This window comes from Neodiprion pinetum, chromosome 3 (genome assembly GCF_021155775.2).
Source record: "Neodiprion pinetum isolate iyNeoPine1 chromosome 3, iyNeoPine1.2, whole genome shotgun sequence".
NCBI lineage: Eukaryota > Metazoa > Arthropoda > Insecta > Hymenoptera > Diprionidae > Neodiprion > Neodiprion pinetum.
This window is the reverse complement of record NC_060234.1, coordinates 34,897,339-34,923,209: the sequence shown is the minus strand read 5'-3', so window position 1 is coordinate 34,923,209 and position 25,871 is coordinate 34,897,339. Positions and strand designations below refer to the sequence as shown.

Genomic DNA, 25,871 nt, shown 5'->3' with positions numbered 1-25,871 from the left:
CGGGGACGGGCGGGCGGTATGGCCGCGGGGGCGGGGGAGAGAAGGAGCTCTTTTCCAAAAGCGTGTGCCGCCTGTCATCGGAGGAAAGTCTCCTGACGGTCAATTCCCGCGTTATCGCCGGCCGTTTGATAAATAGTAAGATAACTGAATATTATTTGAATAACGATTAAACTCCTTGTGAAAATTCATCATCAACGGGGAGCGGTAGGGTGTGCCGCGGCGGAGCGACAGAGTGAGAAAGAACATGTGCAGAGGGATGGGGTGGATACCCGTGCGTGCGAGAGGGTGCGCATTGCCAAATAAGGCGTTGCAGGGCGGTTTCCGGTCCCGGCGCAGGGTGCCGCCATCCCGCGGTTATCCACCCAACCGAAATGAGATATCGCGATTGACGCACACCGCTGCGGCACTTCCCTTCCCCTGGTCTGCATGTTGAAAATTCGGTGAAAATATCTGGGAAATATTTTTCATTTTATTCCTCTCCGATAGTGGGGAATATCTATTTATAAGTCAAGGGGATGATCCATGCGGCGGCCATACCCGCGCTTCCTACGTAATAATTATTTATTACCAATAATATTATAATACATACACGAACGTTCCTAGTAAGTTGGAGCGCCGAGCTTTTTTAGGTTAAGTTCTCTTGTCTCAATATTGTTTGTTGATCTGTTGCAGGTCCAGTGTAGTAGGTAGCTTGGTTAGGTATGTCTTTTCGTGTGGTGCGAAGCAGCAAATTCCGTCATGTCTATGGCACGGCATTGAAACGGGAACAATGCTACGATAACATCAGGGTGTCCAAGTCCTCATGGGACTCAACCTTTTGCGCTGTTAATCCAAAGTTCCTCGCCATCATTGTCGAGTCTGCTGGAGGCGGTGCTTTTATAGTACTTCCTCATAACAAGGTGGGTTGATGTATGTGTGAATTTTTTCTTTTTTACAGGTCGCGTATACCATGAATACATCACGAATATTACGGGATTGGAAGAAAGTCACTTTATTCCAATAGTGTAGCTCGTTCCAAAGATTAACTCAAGTTATACTTAAATTTACATTTTAATCTCCAAAGACTAATTGATGTATGTTATTGTGACGTATGTAGTACGCGTCCACAATATTTCCCATTGAACATTTTCACCACCAAAATCTATGTCATGCTTTCTGTTTGGCTATTCTCAAAACTATCATGCTTGCTGTTTTTGTTATTACCTTAGTTGTAAATTAATGTTACAAATTTGATAATTTATGGGTGAGCTATAAATAGTTTTCAATGGTCTTAGGGTCGATGAGTCATGATTGTGCGATTGTACTTTCTGACATTGAGAGAGTCTCAGTCAAGCTAATCTTAGATGATCCTGTAAACAAGTGAAATAAATATAACTTTCTCCTGCAGTACGATGATCCCATCGATGGTATTCTTGTAATTTTGGCTATATAAGCAGCAGGAATACAAATTTAGATTCAGTGATCTTAAGTTTTAAATCAATTTAAGGCTTCATTAGAGCTGCATAACAGATTTAAGATTTACTATATTTCACTTGGTAATAGTTTATTTTCGCCTGCTTGCAAGATCTGAGTTCAAGTTATTTGTAAAAACTTTAATTACACTGTTGAGTCTGTCAGTTGATACGCAAGAAAAAAAAACTTATATTATCAGTGTCTTTATAACATTCAATAATGACCATGATATCGGTTCGCCTTGTAAGACATGTTACCAGCTCATATCGTGTACACTTCTGAATACAAGGCCCGAGTTAGATTAGTAACTGGAGTTATGACGTAATATTGGCAAATGCACAAGTACAGCCAGTTTCGATCATTCTTGTTTGCGTTTTTGGTGCAAAGCCAACTTTAGTGAATTCTTGTTAATTTCATTCCGCACAGAATTAAATTATGCGAGGTTTGTTTTGTATGAATTAAAGACTGTTTAGCAACTCACAAAAATATGCAAAAAAGATTCATGGTTTATTCGGAGCTAGAGTGCAGCTTTTGAAAGCATCTTAAGTTATTTCAAAACTGGATAGAAGCTTACTATATCATTATGAAAGAATTATATAATAATGAAGAGATTGTAAGTTGTAATCCACAAAATAACAAAAATTATTAATGGACTTGAACAGGTGGGTAGAATTCCAGCCGATTATCCCTTAGTGGGTGGACACAAGGGACCAGTTTTGGATATAGCATGGTGCCCGCACAATGACAATGTCATAGCATCAGGGTCGGAGGATTGCGTCGTTAAAGTATGGCAGATCCCTGACAGTGGATTGTCCCGCACCCTCACGGAGCCTGTGGTTGATCTACAGCTGCATCAACGCAGAGTAGGACTTGTTCTCTGGCACCCAACTGCACTGAATGTACTTCTTACCGCAGGCTCTGACAATTTGGTTATAATTTGGAATGTGGGAACTGGTGAAGCCTTGGTGCGCATTGACTCCCATCCCGATGTTGTTTACTCAGCTTGTTGGAACTGGGATGGGTCCCGTTTAGTCACTACTTGTAAGGACAAGAAAATTCGCCTACTTGAACCTAGATCTGGAGAAGTTCTGGAAGAAGCCATTGCTCATGAAGGCACCAAGGCCACTCGAGCTATTTTTCTTAGGTAATATAAACATTTGTTGAAAAATAAAAAATAATAATCTATTCCGTCAGTTTTGCGGAATATACTTTGGTAATTTATTGGACAGTTTATTGGCTAACAAATTTGGCAGACAAGCGCATTTCGAAATGGCGTGTTGCAGAGTTATCTGAATATTTTACTTTAAACTGTTTTAATAAATCCAGAATCTTGGGAGAATCATGAGAAATTAAATAGTCACTTCAATACTAAAAATTTACATTCAATTCGCAATTGCAGTTATTCTATTTTTATTTCCAACTTAGCCAAGAGATTTGTGTTTTGTAACTACTTGGAATCATTTTTTGTCTAATGGACAGTTGAATTGATATCATTTATTACTTATCTGCAGTCTTGTATTTACAGAAGATTCGTCCAGAGTCACGATGATTTGTTCTTCAAATCTAATTTAAAATTGTTACGGCGTGGGTGCTTAATCTTTTAGGGCATTGATAACATAAGAATTTGATAAGTTTTGAATGCAGTCAACTGTCTGTTCATGTATTCCGGAACAACTTTTCTACGTCAGTTCTACTTAACCAGTAACGTTCTAATCAATGACCCTGACATTTATTGATTGTAAAAAAGTATTCCTACAATTAACTAAGCAAATGCAATTTTCCACTTTCCACCATAGTTGCTAAATATTTTTATTGTATTTATTCTATTGAATCTCATTTTAGTGTTAATCCTTTTTTCACCACCCAAATTTTTAGCCTTTAATAATGAGCTACAATGATTAGAGGCACCAAGAACCGGTTCATGTATTTAGATAATATTAATGATGATTCAGATAATATATTGTTTGTCATCAATTTTTATTTTTGTTTGTGAATAATTACCTGAATAGACCGATAAAGATCAGTGCTCGAACATCATTTATTAAATATCAGTTGCAAAGATCTGTGTATATTAAATACGATTCAATAATTATTTCCCAAGTTTACATTTTGATTAATTATTAGGGTTGATACCTTATTCTTAAGTTTTCACCAATTGAGAAGGAAAGATCAGATTATTGACTGCTGAATCTCATAAGGTTTTGTGATTTAAATATACACAATGCCAGAAACGAAAATTAATTGGATCAATCATTTACAAACGTAGAATGGCGAATAAAAAAAATTACCTGTTACTATTCTTGATTCTCGAAACTAGCCGCACTCATTCATGAATAGCTTTTTATTTTTTCACAGGGGTGGCCTCATCTTCACAACAGGTTTCAGCAAAATGTCAGAGAGGCAGTATTCACTCCGTGCTCCCGATATGTTAGGTGAACCCATAGTCATGGTGGAATTGGACACAAGCAACGGAGTCATGTTTCCATTGTACGATCCTGATACAAACTTAGTCTTCCTGTGTGGCAAAGGCGACTCTGTGATTCGTTATTTTGAGATCACTCCTGAGCCGCCCTTTGTCCACTATATCAACACCTTCCAGACGCCGGATCCTCAGCGAGGGATAGGAATGATGCCAAAACGTGGCTGCGATGTCAACAGTTGCGAAATATCTCGTTTCTATCGTCTCAATAATTCTGGATTCTGCCAAGTCGTTTCCATGACCGTACCAAGAAAGGTATTGTCATGAGTCATTTATGACGCAATTTTTATTCCATGTGCCGTATCATCTTAATTGACATAAAATACCACGTGATTTTTTTTCTTGCAATCTTTATCCAGATTGATATGATGATCTTAGTAGTGGTAATACCTTCCAATTTCAATTTTCTGTTATTAATCCTGCAACTGTTCACTAAAGATATTAATTAATGTTAATTGAGAAAACTGAGTTATAGTTTCAAGCAAATTACCAACAATATTACAATAATGTCTATGTTTCTATATAGTCCGAACTATTCCAAGAAGACTTGTATCCGGACACTCCAGGACATGCAGCTGCCATTACTGCAGAGGAATGGGAATCCGGTTCAGATGCTGAACCCATTCTGATTTCCTTGAGGGATGGTTATCAGCCAGCAGCGGCAAAGAACGATCTTAAGGTGCACAAGAAAGCCAATGTATTGGGTAAAAGTGCCAAAGTTGGTGCTACCGCGGCTCAAAGTGCCGCACCACCAGCCTCCAATGTTTCGGTACGTAGTATTTGTACTCTTCCAGTGAGTAAGCTGAACAAAAAGTTGACGGTAATTTGTTCGAGATCGTGTCATATTATCCCTGTTTTAAAATTCTTTAGGATGAAGTTCTAAAGGAGCTTGCCGAAGAGATAAGAAAGTTGAAGGCTGTAATCGTAAAACACGAGGGAAGAATTCGTGTACTCGAGGCTGCGGCTGCTCTGCAAATGAAAGAGCAGGAGAGAAATGAGAAAGTTTCTCCTACCGAAAAAGATGTTTTAGCTGCCGATGAGGTCTAAATGCTTCTGGAGATCATATTTTTACATGAACACAGACAGGATCATATATTACTATTTAATATTAAATGAGCGTATTATATTTTGATATGACAATTTGTGTAAATACTAGGTACTAGCCGATTTGCGCGTTTTGCAGCTTCGCTACTTATTTTTATTATTTATTTTCATCCAATCATCGAATTATCTTCGTATTTTTATTACCTTTATTTCTCTTTTCACTCAAATCATTTGTCTAATCGATTGTCATTCATCGGTCGTTACCTATTATTGCTGTTACCATATACATACATACATACATATATTACACATGTTATAACTTAACATATTATTGTTATATGGATATGATTATGATTATTATTATTTTAAACGTAAATGCGCGCTGCTGTAAAAGTAATTTTTAATAACAAAGAGTGCCTAATTTGTACAGACAATACATTTTGCTGTAAGATAACAACAATAAGAGATTTTTCTATTTGATCTTAGTCGTAATCATTATACGTGATATATGTATGTGTATACATATTTGTATAATACGATATCTTGATAGAATCAAAATATCCCACCCAGATTTGAGACTTGTTCCAACAGTATTCACAAATTACGTCTTGAACTTGCAAATCCCCCATTTTTCGGTAATCCAAAAATTATGGAATAATTAATCGATTCATGGTACGAGCTCACGTGGTTTGACAATATGTTTTTTCAACACATGCTTGGAAAGTTGGATTTGAGAAGCTTGCGAAGCGAGCATGAAGCGTTCCATTTCTGAACAATCCGATAAACGACGTTAGCCCATACGCTTACTTGAAATTCTTAATTTTGCGCACTACGGTTTTCTTGGCGTATGCTCAATTTCCGATAGTTCAATTTTACGCATCCCCAGTGATATCATTAGGCTGAGTTGAACCTGAAGTTGGCGCGTTTAGATTAGGTTTCATGAAACCGGGCCTGTGCCTCTGAACCTCTTGATTGCTCTTGATCTACGTCTTTTGAATTATTACATTACGCTCGTTTTTTTTTTTTTTCAAACCAAACTTACCTTCATAAGTGTTGGTAAAATGACAATGGTCAAACGTGCGGATGGGCGATATCTGACTTGTGCTATTGCAGCAGTCGTATTCGCGTGCAAGGCAGCACTCGCCTTTGCAGCTAACGGTACAAACTTCACACTCGTCGGAAATCGCTCACTTTCCGCACTTGTAACACAATATACTTTTCTTCATAGTAGGCCGAAAACAGGATTTTGTGCCCGCGACGCATCTTAAAATCCCGTCTTGTGCCTACGTAGGACGAAAAAAACATTGTTCGCATCACGGCGTAACACTTTACACCCCCGATACGAAAATAGTAAATTTCTTCTACTAGTTCACAGCTTAGCAATTGATTCTACGTTTGTAAACATACCTGCGAATCTCTACCGATAAGCGTGGGATTTTCCTATAATTCTGGTCGACAGGCGTACTTGCGAGTTTTCTTTTATCGATATTTTTGTTGCAAAAATGAGCTTGCAATCTTATATGCCTACGCTCGGTAGAGGTGCAGTTTTCAGCGTGAATAACAATTCAATTGATATGGGAGAAATGACGCGAGATCACCTTTATAGTATAAAGACACCGTGTATACTACAGTAGGTACTGAGGCCTATTATTGGGTCAAGCTAATACTGCTTCGTAACCATGTGTAATCTACCGTGACCAGTGTTCAATGGCAAAGAATTATAGCCATATATGAATTATGAATTAAGTATCAAATTTCTCGAAACTGATTGACTAGTACAATACTGGCTTGAGGAGTCATTTCAAATAACTCATAATTCGCGTGCGTTCTACAAAGCTATAGTGCTATAAATTTTTACGAGTTTGTACAATAGTGGTTTTGTTTTATTACATTTTTCAGTGTATCCAGAGCCCATGATCCAGGGTATTTCAAGCATTTTAAAATCAAAGAGTATCAGAAATGATATATTTTATGTTTCGAACACCTTGGACTAAAGCACGTTAAACGTGTATCGGCAATAAAAATTATCAGGTAGTTTTTCTTGAAACCAGGACCTTTACTTACGTTTAGAGTAAACTCACAATAAGAATGATTAACGTAAGACACCAAATATATCAGATGCCCATTTTAAGAGACATTTACGGTATATACTACATTAAAAAAAAATTGACTTTCCTGAACGGATCAGGGCTATAATTTTCCGATTTTCCCATTATTAATGAAAATGAAAATATGGGAAAAAAAGATTTTTGTTTTTTCAAATAATTGATAAACTTCCTAGAAGCCGACTCACAATCAATTTCGTATAATTTCTCAGTCGAAACTAGAAACAAAGGAATACGATGTCTTGAAATGCTAATTCCCGGCAAGAACGTGTGAAATGTATATCTACTGATAGAAAGTGTTCTGTTTAATACAAGTCTAGGAACAGATTTAAAAAAACCGTTCTGTCTTCGAAGAATTATTGTCTTATGCCGCAGATTATGGAGAGTCGCGCACTATAGTAGCTGCTAAAATAAAAACTTGTTACGACTCCAGACGTGGCTTGGGACCTGATGAAAAACACACAGAACAAGCCAGCTCAGTGCAGGATTTGGAAATTTTTATGTGTAAAAAAGATTTAAAGTTCCTCTAATTGTGAGTGACAGGGACGTGGACCGCAATTTATGAACCACATGTCTCAGCGGTAGGCCTTTATCGTGCGGAGGTACCGGACAATATCGCTTGCTTGAGGGTACCTATAATCTGTTGAAATCAACCGAAAGACGGCTTATTCGTCACGGGAATAGGTCAGTTAGAAATACAGCGACAGTTTGGAAACATATTTTTTCTTTGGATGATACCCCAAACATTGTTTTTTTTTTTTTTTTGTCGTAAAATTCTCGTAACGCAAGCTTTCAACGACGCGATAAACTTTATTAGATCATTCATCTCCGAGGCTCTGGTTTGTCAGGAAAATAGTTCATTTTAGTATTGTTTGGGAGTTACGAGATGGCGGGGAACTTTTTGTCACGGAAAGAATCAAGTAACGTAACAAAACTGTTTCATCTGCAATCAAATTCCTTCAAATTGTCATTTATTAGTGTTCATTTCATTATTTTTACCCTGTAGAAGTGCCGCAAGAGCATTTGCAACGCAGCCAATACTGGCAATAAAATCTGTAATTGGTTCCCGCACATAACATAATTCTGATGAGCGGTATCCGACATACACTGTAGTTATAAAATTTTCACATAATTATTCTCGTGACACCGATCGCAGGATGAGCTTTATCAACGAACACGTCATTTTTAACGGAATTATCGATCATTGAATTTATATCGGTGCTGCGGACTTGTTTCCTGAAACATAACAAATACCGGTTTATAATTGAATCTCGAGTGATTGGAGCTACAGCCGCTTTCCACGTTTGCAAATTCAATTCGCCAAGCTTAAATGGTACCGCTATAGCGGGAAACCGAACAACCTAGGACACAAATCTATGTATATTCGTTGTAGGTGTACAGCGTGAATACTAACCGGTGCTCGGATGGAAGCAGCCTCGATTCGAAAACTTCTGAGACGGCTGAAATTAATGTATCTATTAGACGGTCTTATAATGTTCTCAAGTTTATCTATCTCTCATTTAATTGGAATTGCCCAAATGATTTTGATCACTTCGGGTATTGTACGACGATTACAAAAAAGTAGTTTCATAAAATCCTCATCAACTTTCGCACGTGCTACTGAACAAAATAACGAAAGCTGGCCATTGCTCATGGAGTAACGTGGTTAAAGTTTTTTTGAAATTTAAAATTAAAACCACCGCACAGTTCCAGCGTTACGTTGCCGTCAAGCGATATTGTACGTGGCTAATTGAATACGCTTATTATTACGCTAATCTGGTTATACGCACGGTAACGAGATGGGAGAGAAAAGGGAGACTCCGTGGGATGTACTTATAATACGTTTTAAGTAGGCAGTAATTATCCAATTTCCTTTTGACCATGTGCCAGCAGTGATGGCGTATAAAGAAGTCTTGTTATCATCCCGCATCGGACGTGCCTCAGTAGCTAACAATAATTAACGTGTAAAAACCCTTAGTGTGTACGCTCGAACTCGCTAAGTAAGCGTAACTTCCTCGGCCGCAGCTGAGCTTCAGCAGAAGTAATACGCGCTGTGAGGATCACGTTTCTTGATACAGTATTTATTATTGTATTGAAGATATACGACAGCTTCGTTCTCTAAATACTCGCTGACTCGTTGACTCGACAGTCAAGGAGGTCGTATGTGATACTGCAACTGAAACGAATGCTAATGAGGTAGCGAAGGAGAATTGAAATACTTTAACTCAATGCGTTTCAGATTCCGATATCGATTGAGCCACGACCTTCAAAAAGCACCGATGAACGTAAGCAATAGAATAGCAATCACTGCTTAGGCAGAATATGGGTACATGCGATGAGGCAAAGTGAAATTGTTGAATATTTCAAAGTTCCCACGTACACGTTAAGTACACATACGATCGTTCCTGTGTGATTCTTCATTTACTTTGAGTTTTTTAGCGCGATGAAGAGAGAAAAAAAATGATCCATGCAATTTTCAGCAATTCCAGTTGCTACCGTCCCCGACCCTAAGACGGTGGAGGAATTCGAATCTTCCACCCCCTGAAAGCCACTTTGTTCCGATCTCCTGTAGCTACACCAGGAAATCGTGATACCTAGGTTGTAGTAGCGTTGTGAAAAATTCACATCAACTTTTTCACCCATCTTTATTTCCATTTACATATGTATGTATATTATACCTATACGCGTACCTGCATATTATATATTTTTTCTTTCGTATCGAGCAAATCCTCTCGTTAAACTTTTCTCTTCCGCGAGGAAGCGCTATCCCAGACCACGCTCCCTCGTCGACATAAAATAAACTTGATAGCATTTTGCAAGAGAATATCATACGAGTATACATACCCATATAGGAAAAGGCTCTTCTTTATTACCTCGAGCGCTTACTTGTACTCTGCGTGCTGTTGATGACATGCGAGTCTTTCGGGCTGAGGCTTCAGCGAGGAAATATGAAATATAAGGATCGAACCGTTATTTATGGTTATTTTGTATTTTATTCTACAAATTCTGGGTATAGAGCTACATGAGCTTTGCACAGTACGAGCTGCTAACTATAGGTATATAGCAAATGAATATACCTCACAATCAACATCACGAAAACAAAGCTAGGTATACCACAATCTTTATTTACGTTTTTCCCCAAACAACAAAATCCCCGTTCTCTTGTCACTACATTTTTTCGTACAACAGCCTACGTGTGTTTTATCCTTTTTTTCAATTTGAAATATTGGTTTTCCCACCTACCACATTCATTTTATGATATAAATACACGCAAAATATGTAATCTATACTATTGTGCTCATTTACTTCGAACGTTTCCTGCGGGAAATAGATACAAGAGAACACCAGATAACGATTTTTGATTAACAATACACCGCCGGAAATTGCGACCTACGAGATTAGAACGCCCACCATTCTTCGAATTGGAAGTTTGAGATGTGCGTACCGTGCAATGCATACTTTGACGTGTCTGCAAGTGGCATATTGCATGTCGCAGTCAAGGATTTGCATGTATAGTTAATTTTTTGCGCAAAGGAAAGGTCGCCCGGAGAAACTGCATTAACTTTCACGAAGCATCGACGAACAGATTCCGTGTATGACTGGACATACCAACTCTTAGCGCACACCTATATTACAGCATTGTTAATCCGCCCACTCACAGTCATTGAAAGAATCCACAGACTTAGTCGCTTAGCTGATCAAAATGCGATTGGGTGTTGGAAAGAAAAGAAGCATAGGGGCTCGCACCTACACGTGCACGGCAGGATGCCATCGGCGTTTTCATATAACCGTAACGACTTTTCAATAGCATTAAAACTGCTTCCATCTTCTCCTCCAGACATTGCAGACTTTACGAGTCTTAATAAATTGCAAGACCAGTTGGCGCAGCTAGTAGACGCGAGATGATATTCCGAGATGTTCGAGCACGTTTAGCAGAGAGCGCCGGTTTCTTTCGCTCAATTTTTTTTTCCCTTCAAAAGTAAAGTTCATCTCAAAGTCGCCCACTGTTGCACGTATTAGTTTGCTGACAAGCTCCGTTTCCCGATTTTCCATCGGCGTTCGCTGCGCCAGAAGTGCCACACGAATGTACGCTGAGGATTTTTTCCTTCCCACACTTGCAGCAGGCACAAATTTACACGAAACGCAGTCTGTCATCCGACCTCGGTACATTTTTGTCAGAATTAACGTTGACAGCAACGGAATAAAAGGGGATCAGAAACGAAACCGGGAAATGACTATGCGTCCAAAGTTAGGACCGTCTCTATATATAAATTTTTCGAAAAATAACAGTGTTCTGAATTTAACGGAAGCAAAATTTTTTCTCTTTATTGGTCTATTCTCATCAGTCTAGACCAACTAATTAAACACACAATCGTCGAGGCTTATAAATTATTCAGAAGATTCACTCGATAGTTCAGTCGTCACCTTGTCCTAGTAATCGCTGCTAACAAAGCCAGGGCAAACTCAGTTTGGCAATCGATTATTTGATCCTTTCGATGAAATAGCTGCAGGTACTCGAGCCTCAGTGCACAAACGTAAAAGTGAAGACGCAAGTTCATGGCTCATTGCCAACGTTACGTGGGATTTGAAGCGTGGTGAGAGTGGGTACGAGGTTAGAGTACGACCGAGATCGGTGCCGGCATGTATCGTGAACAAGTAACTGATAACCGGTGTGAGGATTCGGAAGAAAGCAAAAGGTCGTACCATTTTATATACGGTGTGGTTAAGGGCATATCGCAAACATCTCGATACCGCATCAGCACCATTATCACGCCGAACCCGCTACTCCGTTATCAGAAGATTAGCATATCGATATTAATCACAGTGGCAATCAAACTTTGCCAGGTTCATGAGGGAGATGAAACTCTGTTATGGATGGTTCGGCGTCTCCTAACGCAAGGGTCTGAATCTCACCGTAGAAACGGCTTTTAGTATCTACTTTCCACTAAACCAAAACTATTTGAAATATTACTGCGAATTTCTGCCGTTTTCTTAAATTATTATCAACATGGTCAAGTAGAAAACACTAGCCCGTTTCAAGTTGCCGGGAAGGGATTTGCATCGACGTAGAACCTGTTTTCAGTTTGTTGGAAAGATTTTACGGCTGCAGTAGCCGAGTATAAATACCTAATCGAGGTAATTTATGTCATCGAAAGTCTGTAGTGTATCGGTACAACTCGTCACTTGATCTTACATTTAATTTTTATACTTATAACATTCGGTTGACTCGCTATAGCTGCGTGTTGAATACTGCCCACATTGTATGTCTAATGTTTCTACCTATTTGAAGTACCTTATACAAAATGACGAAAATACCTGGTACAAAATTTATGGTCATTCATCACGATTATAGATGCTGAGGGTATTGCGAGAAAACTCGTGCAGCTTATCAAACGCGGTCGAACGATTCCTATGAAAGAAGAGAATGGGATGAGGTACTAACAATAGTGGAATGTTCTTCAATCGCAGTTTTCATTCGAGCCCGAGGAGAAATATATTCTGGCATGCAAACTCAGTTATCGGCAACGTATTAACGGACTGCGTTTATTGTCGGAACCTAAATTGGAAATTCAAATTTGAAACCTCGCCACGGTATATTTTTATACTTTTTCCCCATCGGAACCTTTTTATTGACTTTATTTGATTAGAGGATATGCACATATACTCCGAAAGTATATGTGTCGAGTTTTGTTGGCTCATGCATGAGTGCACGGGTGAAGTACGTGTTTCAGCAAAGTTGAAAAACTTGATCGTGGGAGAGGCAAAGACGAAAGAAAGAAGGAAGAAAGGCCGGAAGAGTGAAGAGGGAAAAGAACAAACTAGCCTCTGGAAAAGCGCGACTGAGGCGTTGCAAGGTCGGACAAACTTGGTCGTTGTTTAAAAAGTAAGGAAAATACGGAGTTTGAGAGTCTTTCGAATCACGTGAGCGAAACGAGATTGGCAAGAGATCCGAAGGGTGCGTATCGGGAAAAAGTGATTACTGGTAGTGAATAGCAACGTCTTGCGTTTTGAATAGGTAGTTTTTATAGTAATGAATGATGCTGCGCCTGGTTTCATCGATATGTCGCATTAGATGGTTGTTCGTAGTTATTGAGGCAAAAAATTATGATTTCACAACATAATTTTGGTGGAAAAATTCGTCTAAAATCACATGTATCTCATCTACTATTTCGAAATTATTTAGCACTACTGTATCTGACCGGAATTTAAGGCATCTGTTGGGTATTGCATGCCAAATATATAAGCTATCTACGACTCTTCGACCAAGCTCAATGCCGGTTTTATCACAACTGGCGCCCCGGGCCAAGATTCTATGTTACCCTTTTTCAATAGGACAAATTAGCAGCTGTCTGCTTGATCCGTTCAAGCGGATATAAATTAATGAACCCATCTGAAAATTTTTCAAGCTTTCCTTCAGCTTTACCCAGAGCTAACGACTAGGACGTAGAACGTTTTTGTAGCTCCGTTTTTAAAATTTTTTTTTGTATGTTTTTTCCTTTTTGTATTTCTTCTTTTTTGCATTTATCTATTTTTGGATATTTAATTTTTTCCGCGTTAATTCTTATTTTTTGGCGACAGAACGTAGGTTAAAAAAATATTGTAGCTCTTTATGTTATTTATTTTTTGTGTATCTTTGAAATTCTTTCTGGTTAAGAGAATGAAGATTGAACCAAAGATTTTGAAGATAATTAATAAATAATTAACGAAATTTCACTTTCCGGGCCTTTTTGTCAGCAAATACTTGAATAAAGTCAGTAATATCTAATTTTTCGGCAATTTCATTTTCAATCGAAAGCGTTGCCGAGTTAGTGAGCCTTGACTGTGCAATCGTTGATCGTAAGTAAGTTTTTACGAATTCAAGTTCTCAAAAACTGCGCCCTCCAATGGCTACTATTACAGGAATAGCATACAAACTGCAATACGCAATCCGTACATTCCGATACAGTTCCGGCATACTGCGCCGCTCGATAAATTTTGAAACGGAAATGGGTGTAATATCGTTATCGGGAAGAAAATGGTCGAGGCTAATGAGCTTCGTCACACAACAAATTTACCGTGTCCGAATCGGAATCAACTGCAAGCTCTCGTTGGAGATTATTACAGAAACGATTATTCCAAAAATAAGATCTTCTCGTTCAGCGATTTTTTTTCAACATTGTTAAAAAAAAACCATGTTTCTGAGAAACAGAAATGGCTTTCTGATCTACTTCTTTCATTACTAATTTTTTTTTATTCACCAGGCAGCGGTGCTGCCATAGTTTTGGAGCCCTGGGCGATCGCCGGCACTGACCTAGCTACTTTATTCTTCTTCGATTTGTCTTTGGAGTATTCAACCGTCCGCAAAACCCGCATGGATTGCAACTGGTTCCTTGACTGGGAAGAAACTTTGGGGATGCACGAAGGACATGCGCGTTTGAATTTGGGTCACATGAGCGACTGCTGATGCCGAGGGAGCAGCGTAAAGTGAAAATCGTAATTAAGAGGTCAATGTGGATCACCGATAGAGTGAATAATATACACCGGTTTTGGGTCCTCGCAAGATAAACAATGGATCTTTTACTGACGCGAACAGCTGTTGGAAAATTACTCGATTGCAATTCTGACAAAATGCCTATTGAAGATTCGTAATTCGTTATGATATTAAGACTCGTTTAACAATATGTAGGAAGCAATGCGACTTATGCTTCAGTATACCTTTACTTTTCGTGGTTCTGATTAATCGCACCACCATTCAAATTTCATAGTATTTTTTAACACTGTACGTTGGAGTGTTGCAGTTTTTATTCACGATTATATTCGTCACATGGCTAGTAATATTTACGAGTTGTCACTAAATTTGAGCTCGCTATTATGGGACACTTGAAGGCAGTACTACGTGGTTTTTATTTCATCAAAGTATCCACGTTCGGCCTATTAACCTCCGTTTTATTCTAGTCGGTTTCTAAAAGAAAATAGAAGCACCTTCAAACGGGTCTAAGGTGTTTCCTTGGCATAAAAAATATCCCGCTATACCTGTATAGGTGCCCATAAAGTTTGTCCCACAAACATCGCGGCGTCATTGTTATCGTCATCCGTAAAGTCACACTTTCGGTATGTTTAAACGGCATGTCATTTGCACACAGCGTTGCGTGTTACATGTATGACTGGAAATTAGTTCAATTACCTAGATTTGGTAGCTTGCGCTTTCATAAGCGTAATATTATATATTCTAATCTGAGAGAATCAAAATATTTTCCAAATTCTTTCCACTTTTGTTTTGCACTCTTGGCCAGCCTGGGCGCACCCAACCTGTAACGTTAAATTCTGTCGAATGTCAGGTCATTCGTAACATACAAAATTTTCGATCTCGCACAACATACGATGTGAACCGTACATTGAAAAATGTGAAATGAGATCTCTCCAGTAAATTTCATCTATGTTGTGATCATGGTATAATTATGATGTTTGCAATGAAGAAGCAATGGTCAAATAACGCAGACACATCTACATTTTCAGATTCGGATACAACTGTCACTGGCTGGTTAAATCCTTAATCAGTGCAGTTCTTATCCGAAAGTAGATACGGCAGCTGGAAGAGTAAATAAAAGAAGTGAAATGACGGGGAGTAAAAAGTAAAATTATCGGTCGCAACGGCCCTGACCAAGTCGAAAGCAGAGCGGAGCAGCCGCAGGCGACGAAATCGACCTTGTCTTGCCGGCTGCTCCAGGTTGGCGAAATGGAAAACCGGGAGAGCCAAGTCCTGCAGCTCGCTTGCTTCTGCAATATTAATTCACTGTGTATACAGTTGCTAACGTAGAATTTCGGACAAAGTTCTGCTAAGTTCACACAGCAGAAGATGCAGGCGTCGAATGTAAACAGACAAATTTCCAGAACTCTGTAAAACTGCCTCGCAGTTGGTTGTTCTTCGATTTTTGTACACGCATTCACGTACTCTGCATTTGCATACATTAAACACACTTGTATAACGCGTGTGCCAGATGTGCCTGCAACAGAAATTTAGTACTGCTTATCAACTGAAATTGAACCAATTGTGTAACTGCCAATTGTTTTACTCGCAGCGATGCATCTCAGTACCAGCGCGAAACAAACTTTGTTCCGCATTACCAGCCGGATATTACTTGCTCGAGTCCCAACTTGCAAACAACTTTGCAAACTTGATGCGATTCACTCTGGCCAAACTTTGCTGGCAACTTTCATTTCACAATTATCTCTTATTTCTGCTATATTAATGAATGAAATACAACGCAGTGTTAACACTTTTCTCCATTAATATGGCTGTGATAATTATTCTGTTGTATAGAACCGGATTGAATCTTATGGCAGGTATAATCGAACACGTTACGATGCAGTGGATATATCTTGACAAGCAAAAATTTCTTCAAGTTGGAAAGCAATTAATTGGAAACAGACAACTTACCTCAATTCAATAAACGACAATGCGTATCTCGAAGATGTGCCCGTAATGTCCGAGTATAGAAATCAATGGCATACATTTTTTTTTACACGGCTACTTTTACTGACAAGACCCCGTGTAGAAATTTGTTAAGGCGTGCCAGATTACTGAAATGGACCACATCGGGCATATTCGTGGCTTGCCACAATTTGTGAAATACTCGATTATGACTGACGTATGGACTTTTATCAATGGAAAATGTTCTCAAACGATAATTTTAGAACCGAATTCGAATTTTCAACTACTGAGAATTCGATTTAAGACAATCACAATTGATATGGCTTTGTCTCTGTTTAGAGAGAAGGCAAAAAGATATGGATCATCGACGTGGGATCCGCGAATTAGTGACGAGGACGAGTGTAAATGAAACGAAAGTGATGTTGAGATGGAGAGAGATAATGATTACCGATAAACGAGACTTTTATTGGTTTCGATGTGGCGATAAAGACCGTATCGCAAGAGAACGTTACAGAGAGTGAAGATTTACAGAGCGAAAGAACACATAGATTATACACATACATGATTTCGAGATAGTAGACAATACATGAGATACAGCTGATAGATTTTGAGTCGCGACACGGGCAAGCGGCGAGATTTGACGCAGAGACGGCAAGTAAACATTGAACGCGAGTGTGCGTACATGTGTGAGGACGATTTTTAGTGTCGCGAGACACACATTTAACTATTCGATACTTTGCCGAAACAGTCTCGTATTGGCTGTGGCTGCCAAACTTGCACCGCTGTCCGGGCGTTGAAGTGGCCAGACTCTAAGTACGCATACAGTTAATCCAGACACGAAAACTACCCCAAGCCAGGTCAAGCTGTCTAGAAAAGGTAAGATCCCTACATCTGGCAGGATTAATACCGCGCTGAAGGAACTACAACCATAAAGCAATAAAATACTACCAAACAATGACTTAAGCATCGGAGGGTCGTAGAGGACTTCAGCGGGGGTTTTCCCTCATCAACGGTACTCAGTTCGAGGCTAGGTATGGACGCTCTCCTGCCTGGACAGCAGGTACGCGTAGGTGACCAAGGGTCATGCATTGTTTAATTATAAGACATACCTGATCCTTTTCCCACTAACTAGGCTATTCCTTCATTTTTCCACCAATCCTAAAATTCGGAACCCTTGCACCAATGAGGAATCACTTCCGTCTCCTACCTCTAAGCCTAAGCTCCCAGTCCAACTGTCACCTACAGAATATAACCGACGTTTTTCAAAAATCCAAAGTCAGTCAGTCCGAACTCCCCGTGCTGAGCCGATCGTTTCCAAGTGATTCATCGTGACGCAATAAAGTTTGTACTCTAAGATACCAGTGACCAGTAATTATTACTTGTGGTACACTATTCTTCCTAAAATGTGTGATAGACACTTTAGTGGTGATAAACGAACAGTGGAGAAGGGTAAAATTAACAAGAGAAGGCGAAGGCAACGGAAAATTGCGAGGGCAATGGCACGTGAAATTAAGACCCATGATCTAGACACAGACTCATCAGGTAAGCGGCATCTAAAAAAACATTTTTTTTGGATATAAAAACTCATTTTCAATCATTATAATCGTTGATATTAATGGTCAGCCCATTAAAGCCCAGGAAAAAAGTGGGTCAGATATAGCATGAAACTTTAACAATTTCCATTCATAGCAAAATGGGAAAATAAAATGTTCGTATTTTTTCTTATGACATTTTCAATTGTTTAAAACAAATTATTTAAAATATTTGAACAATTTTTTTATTAATAATTGCAAAAGTTATACAACATAAAATATGTGTATTTCATTTTTTTATTTTGCGATGAATGAAATAGTGAGTTTGATGCTATCTGGTTCAGTTTTTTCCTGGGCTTTAATGAGTCAAGGAAGTATTCCAGTGCAATTTCGGTAATATGAAGTTTTTTATTTTTGAAATGACCAAAACAGATGTATATGATCAAAAATTCCTTTCAAAGAAATTTAGATTATGGTAACATGTGTACTGAAAAAAATTCCATTTTTCTGCGATGAAAGTGTATGCGCAAGGAACTTTTGGTAGCGATGCGCTGGAAATTTTCTACCAAAAGTTCTTTGCTCATACACTTTCATCGCAGAAAGTTGATATTTTTTTTCAGCACACATACTACCTAACCTTAATTTTATTGGAAAGAGTTTTTGATCACATCTGTTTTAGTCATTTCAAAGATGAAAACTCGTTATTATCGAAATTTCACCGGAGTCCCCCCTTGATTTATAATCAACTAAAAATCTCCATCAAATCAATATAAATATTTTATCATAATGGCAGATGGTCCTGAACCACCAGTTCCAGAATACCCAGTTGTAGGCCTGCAACGAGAAAGAAACGATCTTGAAGCACACATGGAAGAAGACGGTGATAATTCGAATAAAGATTTAACAGAGCAAAATGAAGAGGAAAGAGAAGCTGATATAACAGCTGAATCAAATGCAGATGAACAAGAGGACACAAGTAATGAATCGGAGGCTGCAGAGGAGCAAGAGCAGAGAGGATCTGGCGATAGTGAGTATGCGGAGGAAGAGGAAGAAGCAAATGAGTATGATGAACTGAGGCAGTGGGCTATCGAATCCAATGTTGCACACAAAAACCTAGACAAATTGTTAGCCATCTTACGCAAAAGGCTACTACCTGATTTACCAAAATCGGCCAAAACTTTTTTGAAAACTGACTGTTGCCCCTATATCGTGAATGACACACAACGTGGTCAATTTGTTTATTTTGACATAGAAAATGGGCTTCAGCGTACTTTCGACGTTTAATGTTTGCCCCGTAACTTAAAGGTGATTAGCGACCATTTATCAATGCTTTTCAATACATCCTTGTATACCAGTTAGATACTTATTAGTGATCGTCGGCTAATTACCATTATATTTATCCAAATGAAAATGTTTACGATGAATGTATGATGTTAAATTGAATAACGACACTGATAATTTATTGACGTGATGTGTTGCGTTGATAATCAAGTGACGCGATACTGCTTCCCGTTCCTCCAAGAATGACAGAAATATATAGTGATTGCTTTTTGCAAATCACCAAAGTTTGGCAACCGACCGCCCCTTGTGCGCAGTATGTGCCGCACACGTAACTTTGTGGTATGACCGATTGGCCACAAAGTTTACCACAGCATTCTGGTATACCTCTGCATATCGTGACGTACTCTTCCAAGAACTGGCGAAGTGAAGGAACTTCTGAAGCAGACATCGTACGATCTGCGCCACCTCCAACTTGGCTTGAGGTCGTTAGAGACCCACGCTAGGTCAGATAGTTCAACAAGGTTTGAGGATGTCAGTCGTAGTAGCTGCACAACCAGGGGATGCCACTTTCGCCCGTTCATTCGCGATGAACTTTTATCAGCGAGACGGCATATTCGCTTCAGCGATCTAACGGCTTGGCGATAATATAATATCCATTACTTCAGACATCGATAAAACTCGCAAACCGTATGCGGAAATCCGAGGGCGTATAAAAGTGTGAAAATAAGTGATATACCAGAGCATGGTAATTGACGGCAGTGGAACGATCAGTCGTTAGGAGGACAATGTAGCCCGAGAAGTGATAAATTAAGCCCAAATGAAAAGTAGGTCCATAAAACAGATATAATTGGCCAGAAGACTTGCGTCACTTTGCCGTAACGACGCGTACAAGCAGCCTGAACGCGGCATATGCTGCAGAGGCATTGTTCAATCCCCAGCCCAGCGGCTCAACGACCCAATCAACCCTCGACAAAACTGACGCCTCTAAGTATTTAGCACAGCAGCTTGCTCATGCGTTCTATTAATACCCGGCGAACTCCTGCTTCAATGAAATTAGCGAGAATTTCTCAACCGCGTCGGGAGAGGTGCAGTGGCACCTACTCCGCGATTTCTCTTTGACGAACCGGGGCCTGATAACTCCATCGAATTTGCAGCCATCCGAACGACGGGGAGGAGTGAATTGCCTGGCTCTGGGAAGTGGCGGAAGTACCAACGGCCAATCAGTTCGCCGAGAATGTAAGGATTCGGCAGCGGTTGCACAGCTGGAACACAGCCGCTTAGCCGTGGTTTTCGTCGCGTCTTTGGTCTTGGAAGCTCCGCCAGCTGCGCACATCGTCCCATGTTCTCCATTCGCGATCCGCATTCAACCGATTCCGTTGCTTTAGTCCTCGGCTCGGCACACTCGCACCTTTCCCTATGTTGTGTGGGAGTTTAAGCACGTGTGCAGCGTATTCGGCTACGTGTTCTCGGCTCGTTTCGCTCGACGATCTATTGTTGTACAAGGTGTCACGATAATCCACCAAGGAAATTGGCAGAACGAATACTCCGCATCGACATCTGGCGATGCCGCGACGGGAACATCTAATCCACTTCTCCTCTAGAAGTATATACACATCCTTGAAGTTAGTTTGTGTGTGCATGTCACAGAATAGAAGGATACGTGTACTCACCTACGTAGCGGAACTTCTTAACGAGAAGAATTTACTTGTGCATGAAATTTTGTACATACCCACTTTTTTATTAGTGCATTGATTATGGCTCTGTCGATGTATGGTATAAATGATTTTCAATCGATGTGTTGAATTGATTTTACCTGAATAAAAACACTTTTAGTTTAGTAATGCATTTTCATAGTACATAAATTGAGGTTGTGAAATTCAGCGAGATACACAGAACTCGAAGCACTGATTAATTTCTTTGATATTAAAACTGCTTCACGATTAAATATTACATTTATGAATACGGTTAATCACAATTAGTAAAGTAATTGAAACAATTCGTGAAACAAAATTCCGAGACGAAAAATAAAAAATTATCCGAGTTCAATATTTTACACGGATTGTAGAATTGGCGTACGCTTAACAATCCACTATCTTGGGTTCACCGCATCAGATCAGACGAAACTTGACATTTTAAAAATGCTGACCTTCACCTTACTGCACTTGAAAAGCACTGCGCGGTAAACTGCTCCCATAAAAGTGGATTAATAAGGTATTCCCGTAGAGAGACGGGATTCCCTGGAAAAAAAAACCTTTCCAAAGTGCAATATTTCCTGAAGCTTGGTGGCGACGTGATGAGATACCGTAAACCGAGGTTACATTTTGGCCTGTTTTTTAACAGCGTTTCGCTATTATTTTTTCCCATGAGAAGCGTCTAGTTTGCGCGTAGAATCGTGCAAACTTGATACTTTGGCTTTTTAACGCAAGGGTAGTAGGTGCATTATCCTCCAACGTTAGGAACGTACAGCTTATACCAGATTATCGCGAATAATACGCTCTTCGCCTGTGGAACTTCGCTGCAGCACGTCTGGCCTTTAATTTAAACGGAGTATAGAACTTATTTTCATTGTTTACCATTTGGTTGTGTGCGCTCTCCTATCTAGCCTGATAACGATAACCGTACATCGTTCCCGATATGAATGACGCATCTGCCATCAACCTACGGATTGCAGAGTTCTCATATCTGGAAAAGGAAATACATATCTATACCGCGCTGCGATGTATGTTTTTTTTCTTTCATTACACGTGAGCTGCGAACGATCGGTTATAAAAATTTATTCCAAACGATGCTTTCGTGCTATCGTGAATTTGTTTTTTCAGTGTCGAATTTCGAGTCATTCTGCGTTTAACGCACAACCCTTGCTTAATATCGGATGGAGAATTTCATTGGCGCAGTCACGCGTTGACGTTAATAAATAACAACAATATACATTGTGTGCCAGTGCCGCAAAATGAAGACACACAGAAGGGGCTCTCAACGACGTTGGCGATATTGTCCCCAAATTTGCTGCCATTTTCCCGTTTAGTAATGTTCACGTAGCAATAAGACGGAGATGAGCCGTGGAACCCGGAAGGCACCCCTCGTTTTTCCCCTAGGTAGAGCCAAGCCACACCGTATTTCGGGTAGAATCCCTACACTCGGTGTCAGATAGGGTTGCGTATCCTCCCTTGTTTTGGATTGAGGTGTTACTTCACTCGAGCTATTCGAGTTTTAAAGAGATGCGCGAAATCGCCGTGTGTTTATAATACGGACGTGTTGCTGCGGCGAGCGTCGTTAATTACGCTGATTTTACCCGAAGTATTAGGGATCACGTACCAAGGAAATAATCCATGGATCGTTAATACTTGCACACTTGCTGCAGTAACAAGAGAAGACTGTAATCAGGGAAGGAAAATATGGAAAGGTCCGTTTTGGAATTCGAACAATTTAATCGGTACGTTTTCTTCCTATTTCGAACGATTTTCCGCAATTTTCTGGACCACCGTGTACATATTATCCGTGCACGTGAATCTGTGTTAGGTATTAGGAGAACTACCACGTATACCTACCTCTACCGTGAAAAGGGTATATTGGCGTGCCTTCTGTATTCGTTACGCCAATAATCTGAAGGCTAGATCCTACCATTGACTGATTCGTCCCAGCTTTTGCGCAACGCGAACAACATTGCCGTCTTACAGCCACGATCGGCATATACGTCGATACTTTATCATCGTACTATAGCGGCGGGTGTGCAACATATATCTAGCATACAACGCTTATCTGTATAATATATTTATATATTTTCATAAAGATTTTTATCACAAAGGGGAGGTGGGATGGGGGTTTACATGACAGCCACCGGAAGTGGCCGCGATATTTATCTTTGTCAAAAATCGTTCCGCCGTTAACGCAGCTTTGCAGGAAGGTAAACCTGGCGAAGGAAAGCACCCGAATTTTTGGAAAAACAAACGATTGAACGAATTAATCAAGGTCCTTGAACCGCACGAGTTTCACCCGAAACACCGTCTTTACCCTACAACCCTTATCGATTATTGTTGCGTGGGGGTGGGTGTATATAGAAATATGGTATTGTATACAGATGGTATAAGCTTCGCAGAGCGAGATGAGTCGCAAAAGTTGTTTAGCCCCACGCGCTTCAGCTTTTCTTACCTATACACGCACACACGCACACACACATATATATATATATCGAGAGAATTTTCGTCGCCAGATAAGAGCAGACTCAGAATCTTTCGTCCGAGAAGCTCCACGTGCCTAAAAGCCTCCGGAATCTCATAAAGATACCTATCCATAAATTATGTCAAGTTACTTTTTTTCCTTAGAAATTTCGCCCTTGTCCCTTTTTCCCTACATGCATGCCTAGGAGAGATTTTCGCGGGGTTGTAAAGGGTACCGTATTTTTATTAAGGGTTGATGTTTCCTGAAGTTACGCGATATTACATATCTCCTCCTCAATTGTTAGCCGAGAACAAGTTATCACGCAGATATCTTCAGTGGATTCGTAGAGTAGTTGGATGAATAATTTATAATGATGACAAGAATAATATTATTTTCATCATATTTCATCAAATATGTGCTATACAATTGTAGTATTCTTTACTCGTGCAATTTATACTACGTACGTTCTTAGTCTTTTCTTTTTTTCATTGTGACAAGAAAAAATGGAATCAATTTTTTAAAAAGTTATTGCGTTTTTCCATGACTTCCTATATGTATTGTTCTTTTCATCCATATTTCGATGTACCTAAACATCGATATACCATCCTCGCTGAGAACGTAGCGTAATTTATGGATGACGACGGGTAAAAGATGTTAAACAGACGTTCTGGTCCTCCGCGTATTGTGAGGACGGGGAAAAGAAGCCGTGCTCCAATACACGTAAAATTTAAGGATTCAGCTGCTGTAACGGTTTCAGCAATTATTTGATAATCCGTCGACGATTGAAATGATTTCGTGATCGAGAAAAGCTTCATAATATAAGAGCCGAAATGATCAGTAACGAGATAGGTAATCCATCTGAAACACCCGCGGTAATCTTGCTCATATATTTTCTATTCTTGCCGAATTCTCCCTGACCAAAGATTCCGGTTGTAACAAAGGAAACGGAGATCTGCAGCCGCGTATTGATGGGATATGATATAAAGCCTCCCTCGGACGGGTGAAATTCTACTCAATTGAATGAGTTTGCCGCAGACGCGAGTCATTAGATACCGTTCGTTTCGTATATTCGCCGCGTGGAATTCACCAGGCGTGACCTAATCGAGAATAATAATTTCAACGAGTTACCGATGCGGATGCTGCGAGCGACGAGTCGTACGGTTTTTTTTCCCCGGTGATGATACTGTAAGCTCGTACCGAATATTATCGCGAATGGAATACCGAAGCCTCGAGCGAAATAGGTTTGTTAAGACAATAGTTTGCATAAAAAAAAAAAAAAAAAAACGAATAAACTTTGCAACACGGAATCCTGTAGCTACCGCGTATCTTGCCGTGGGCGTTTTGGAATAACGCGGCAATTTGGTTCACCTTTTTACTCGTCTCTTCCTCCAGCTCTCCCAGGAGGAGAATCCTTCGTATCTTTGGCAAACCCAAGGTATACATCTTACGTTAGCGGTGTGTACAAAATAGGTACAGTTGTGAAGTTTACAACATTTGCATGCTACATGCGTATACACGCCGGAAACCAGTTACGTAACAGAGGCATCTTATTTCTTAAACATTATTCAGATATTCTGTACTTTGAATGATACGTACCTAAATAAATTCAACCGGAACAGTTTTTCGTTTCTTAAAACAATGTTTAGTTTCGACTCTGGTTCGGTTCCGAAAATTTTCACTATTACAATCATCCAACTTCAGATTATTCGTAATATGTGAAGAGATAAATTCATTTCTCGACTATTATTTCATGAGTCTTAGACTTTAAAATAACGATAAATCATAAGCAAACGGATTCAGTCCATTTCGCAGCCGGTTCCGACTAACATTTCCATTAAAAATTTCTAATTATAAATATACACGTGATGCCCATAATATGTAATACAAGGAAAGGTAAATTAAGAAGTTACAAATGCTTGCGCTTAATCATGCTTACGTAGCACCATAGTTATAGTATATTGAGCGTGATATTGAAGTACAGTAGGAGGTACTATTACTGTTATAGTTATCATTATCATTATTGTAAAGATTATTATTATTATTATTATTATTATTATTAAACAGGATATTGAATAGGTTTGGTCGTTATCAGATTTTCTATCAATGTAATAAGGTATTCGTATTATGTATATACAAAAATACACGCACGGTAATATTTCACGTTACAGGAATAGCGCAGGGGAAAAAGAAAAATTAAGATTGAGCATAAGCCTTTAAATAACTATAATTATTTATAATGCAATGATAATAATAGTCATTGTAAACTGTCGTTTCGAAAAGCAAATTTACCGCAAGTTTTAAAACTTCGGGTAACGCGGTGAACACCGTGCCGGGAATAGTTGCATTGAACTTTGGTACCGCGACTCGACGTTCGTACATAGACGCCGACATATATTTGGCAAAGTTTC

General features: G+C 39.5%; 1 protein-coding gene across 3 annotated transcripts; it reads left to right on the top strand.

The window, feature by feature from the left end:
* Window positions 1-3: 3 nt before the first annotated feature.
* coro (protein coronin) lies at window positions 4-5,455 on the top strand. Of its 3 annotated transcripts, none has more exons than XM_046617733.1 (6): window positions 4-135; window positions 673-899; window positions 2,115-2,596; window positions 3,808-4,186; window positions 4,458-4,700; window positions 4,802-5,455. In XM_046617733.1, the coding sequence occupies exons 2-6, from the start codon at window positions 702-704 to the stop codon at window positions 4,976-4,978; spliced, it is 1,479 nt and encodes a 492-aa protein (XP_046473689.1). In that variant the 5' UTR covers window positions 4-135; window positions 673-701; the 3' UTR covers window positions 4,979-5,455. The 3 variants fall into 3 exon arrangements, with proteins under 3 accessions (XP_046473689.1, XP_046473691.1, XP_046473690.1); XM_046617735.2 differs by lacking the exon at window positions 4-135 and adding an exon at window positions 390-602; XM_046617734.1 differs by lacking the exon at window positions 4-135 and adding an exon at window positions 391-550.
* The last annotated feature ends 20,416 nt before the right edge of the window (window positions 5,456-25,871 follow it).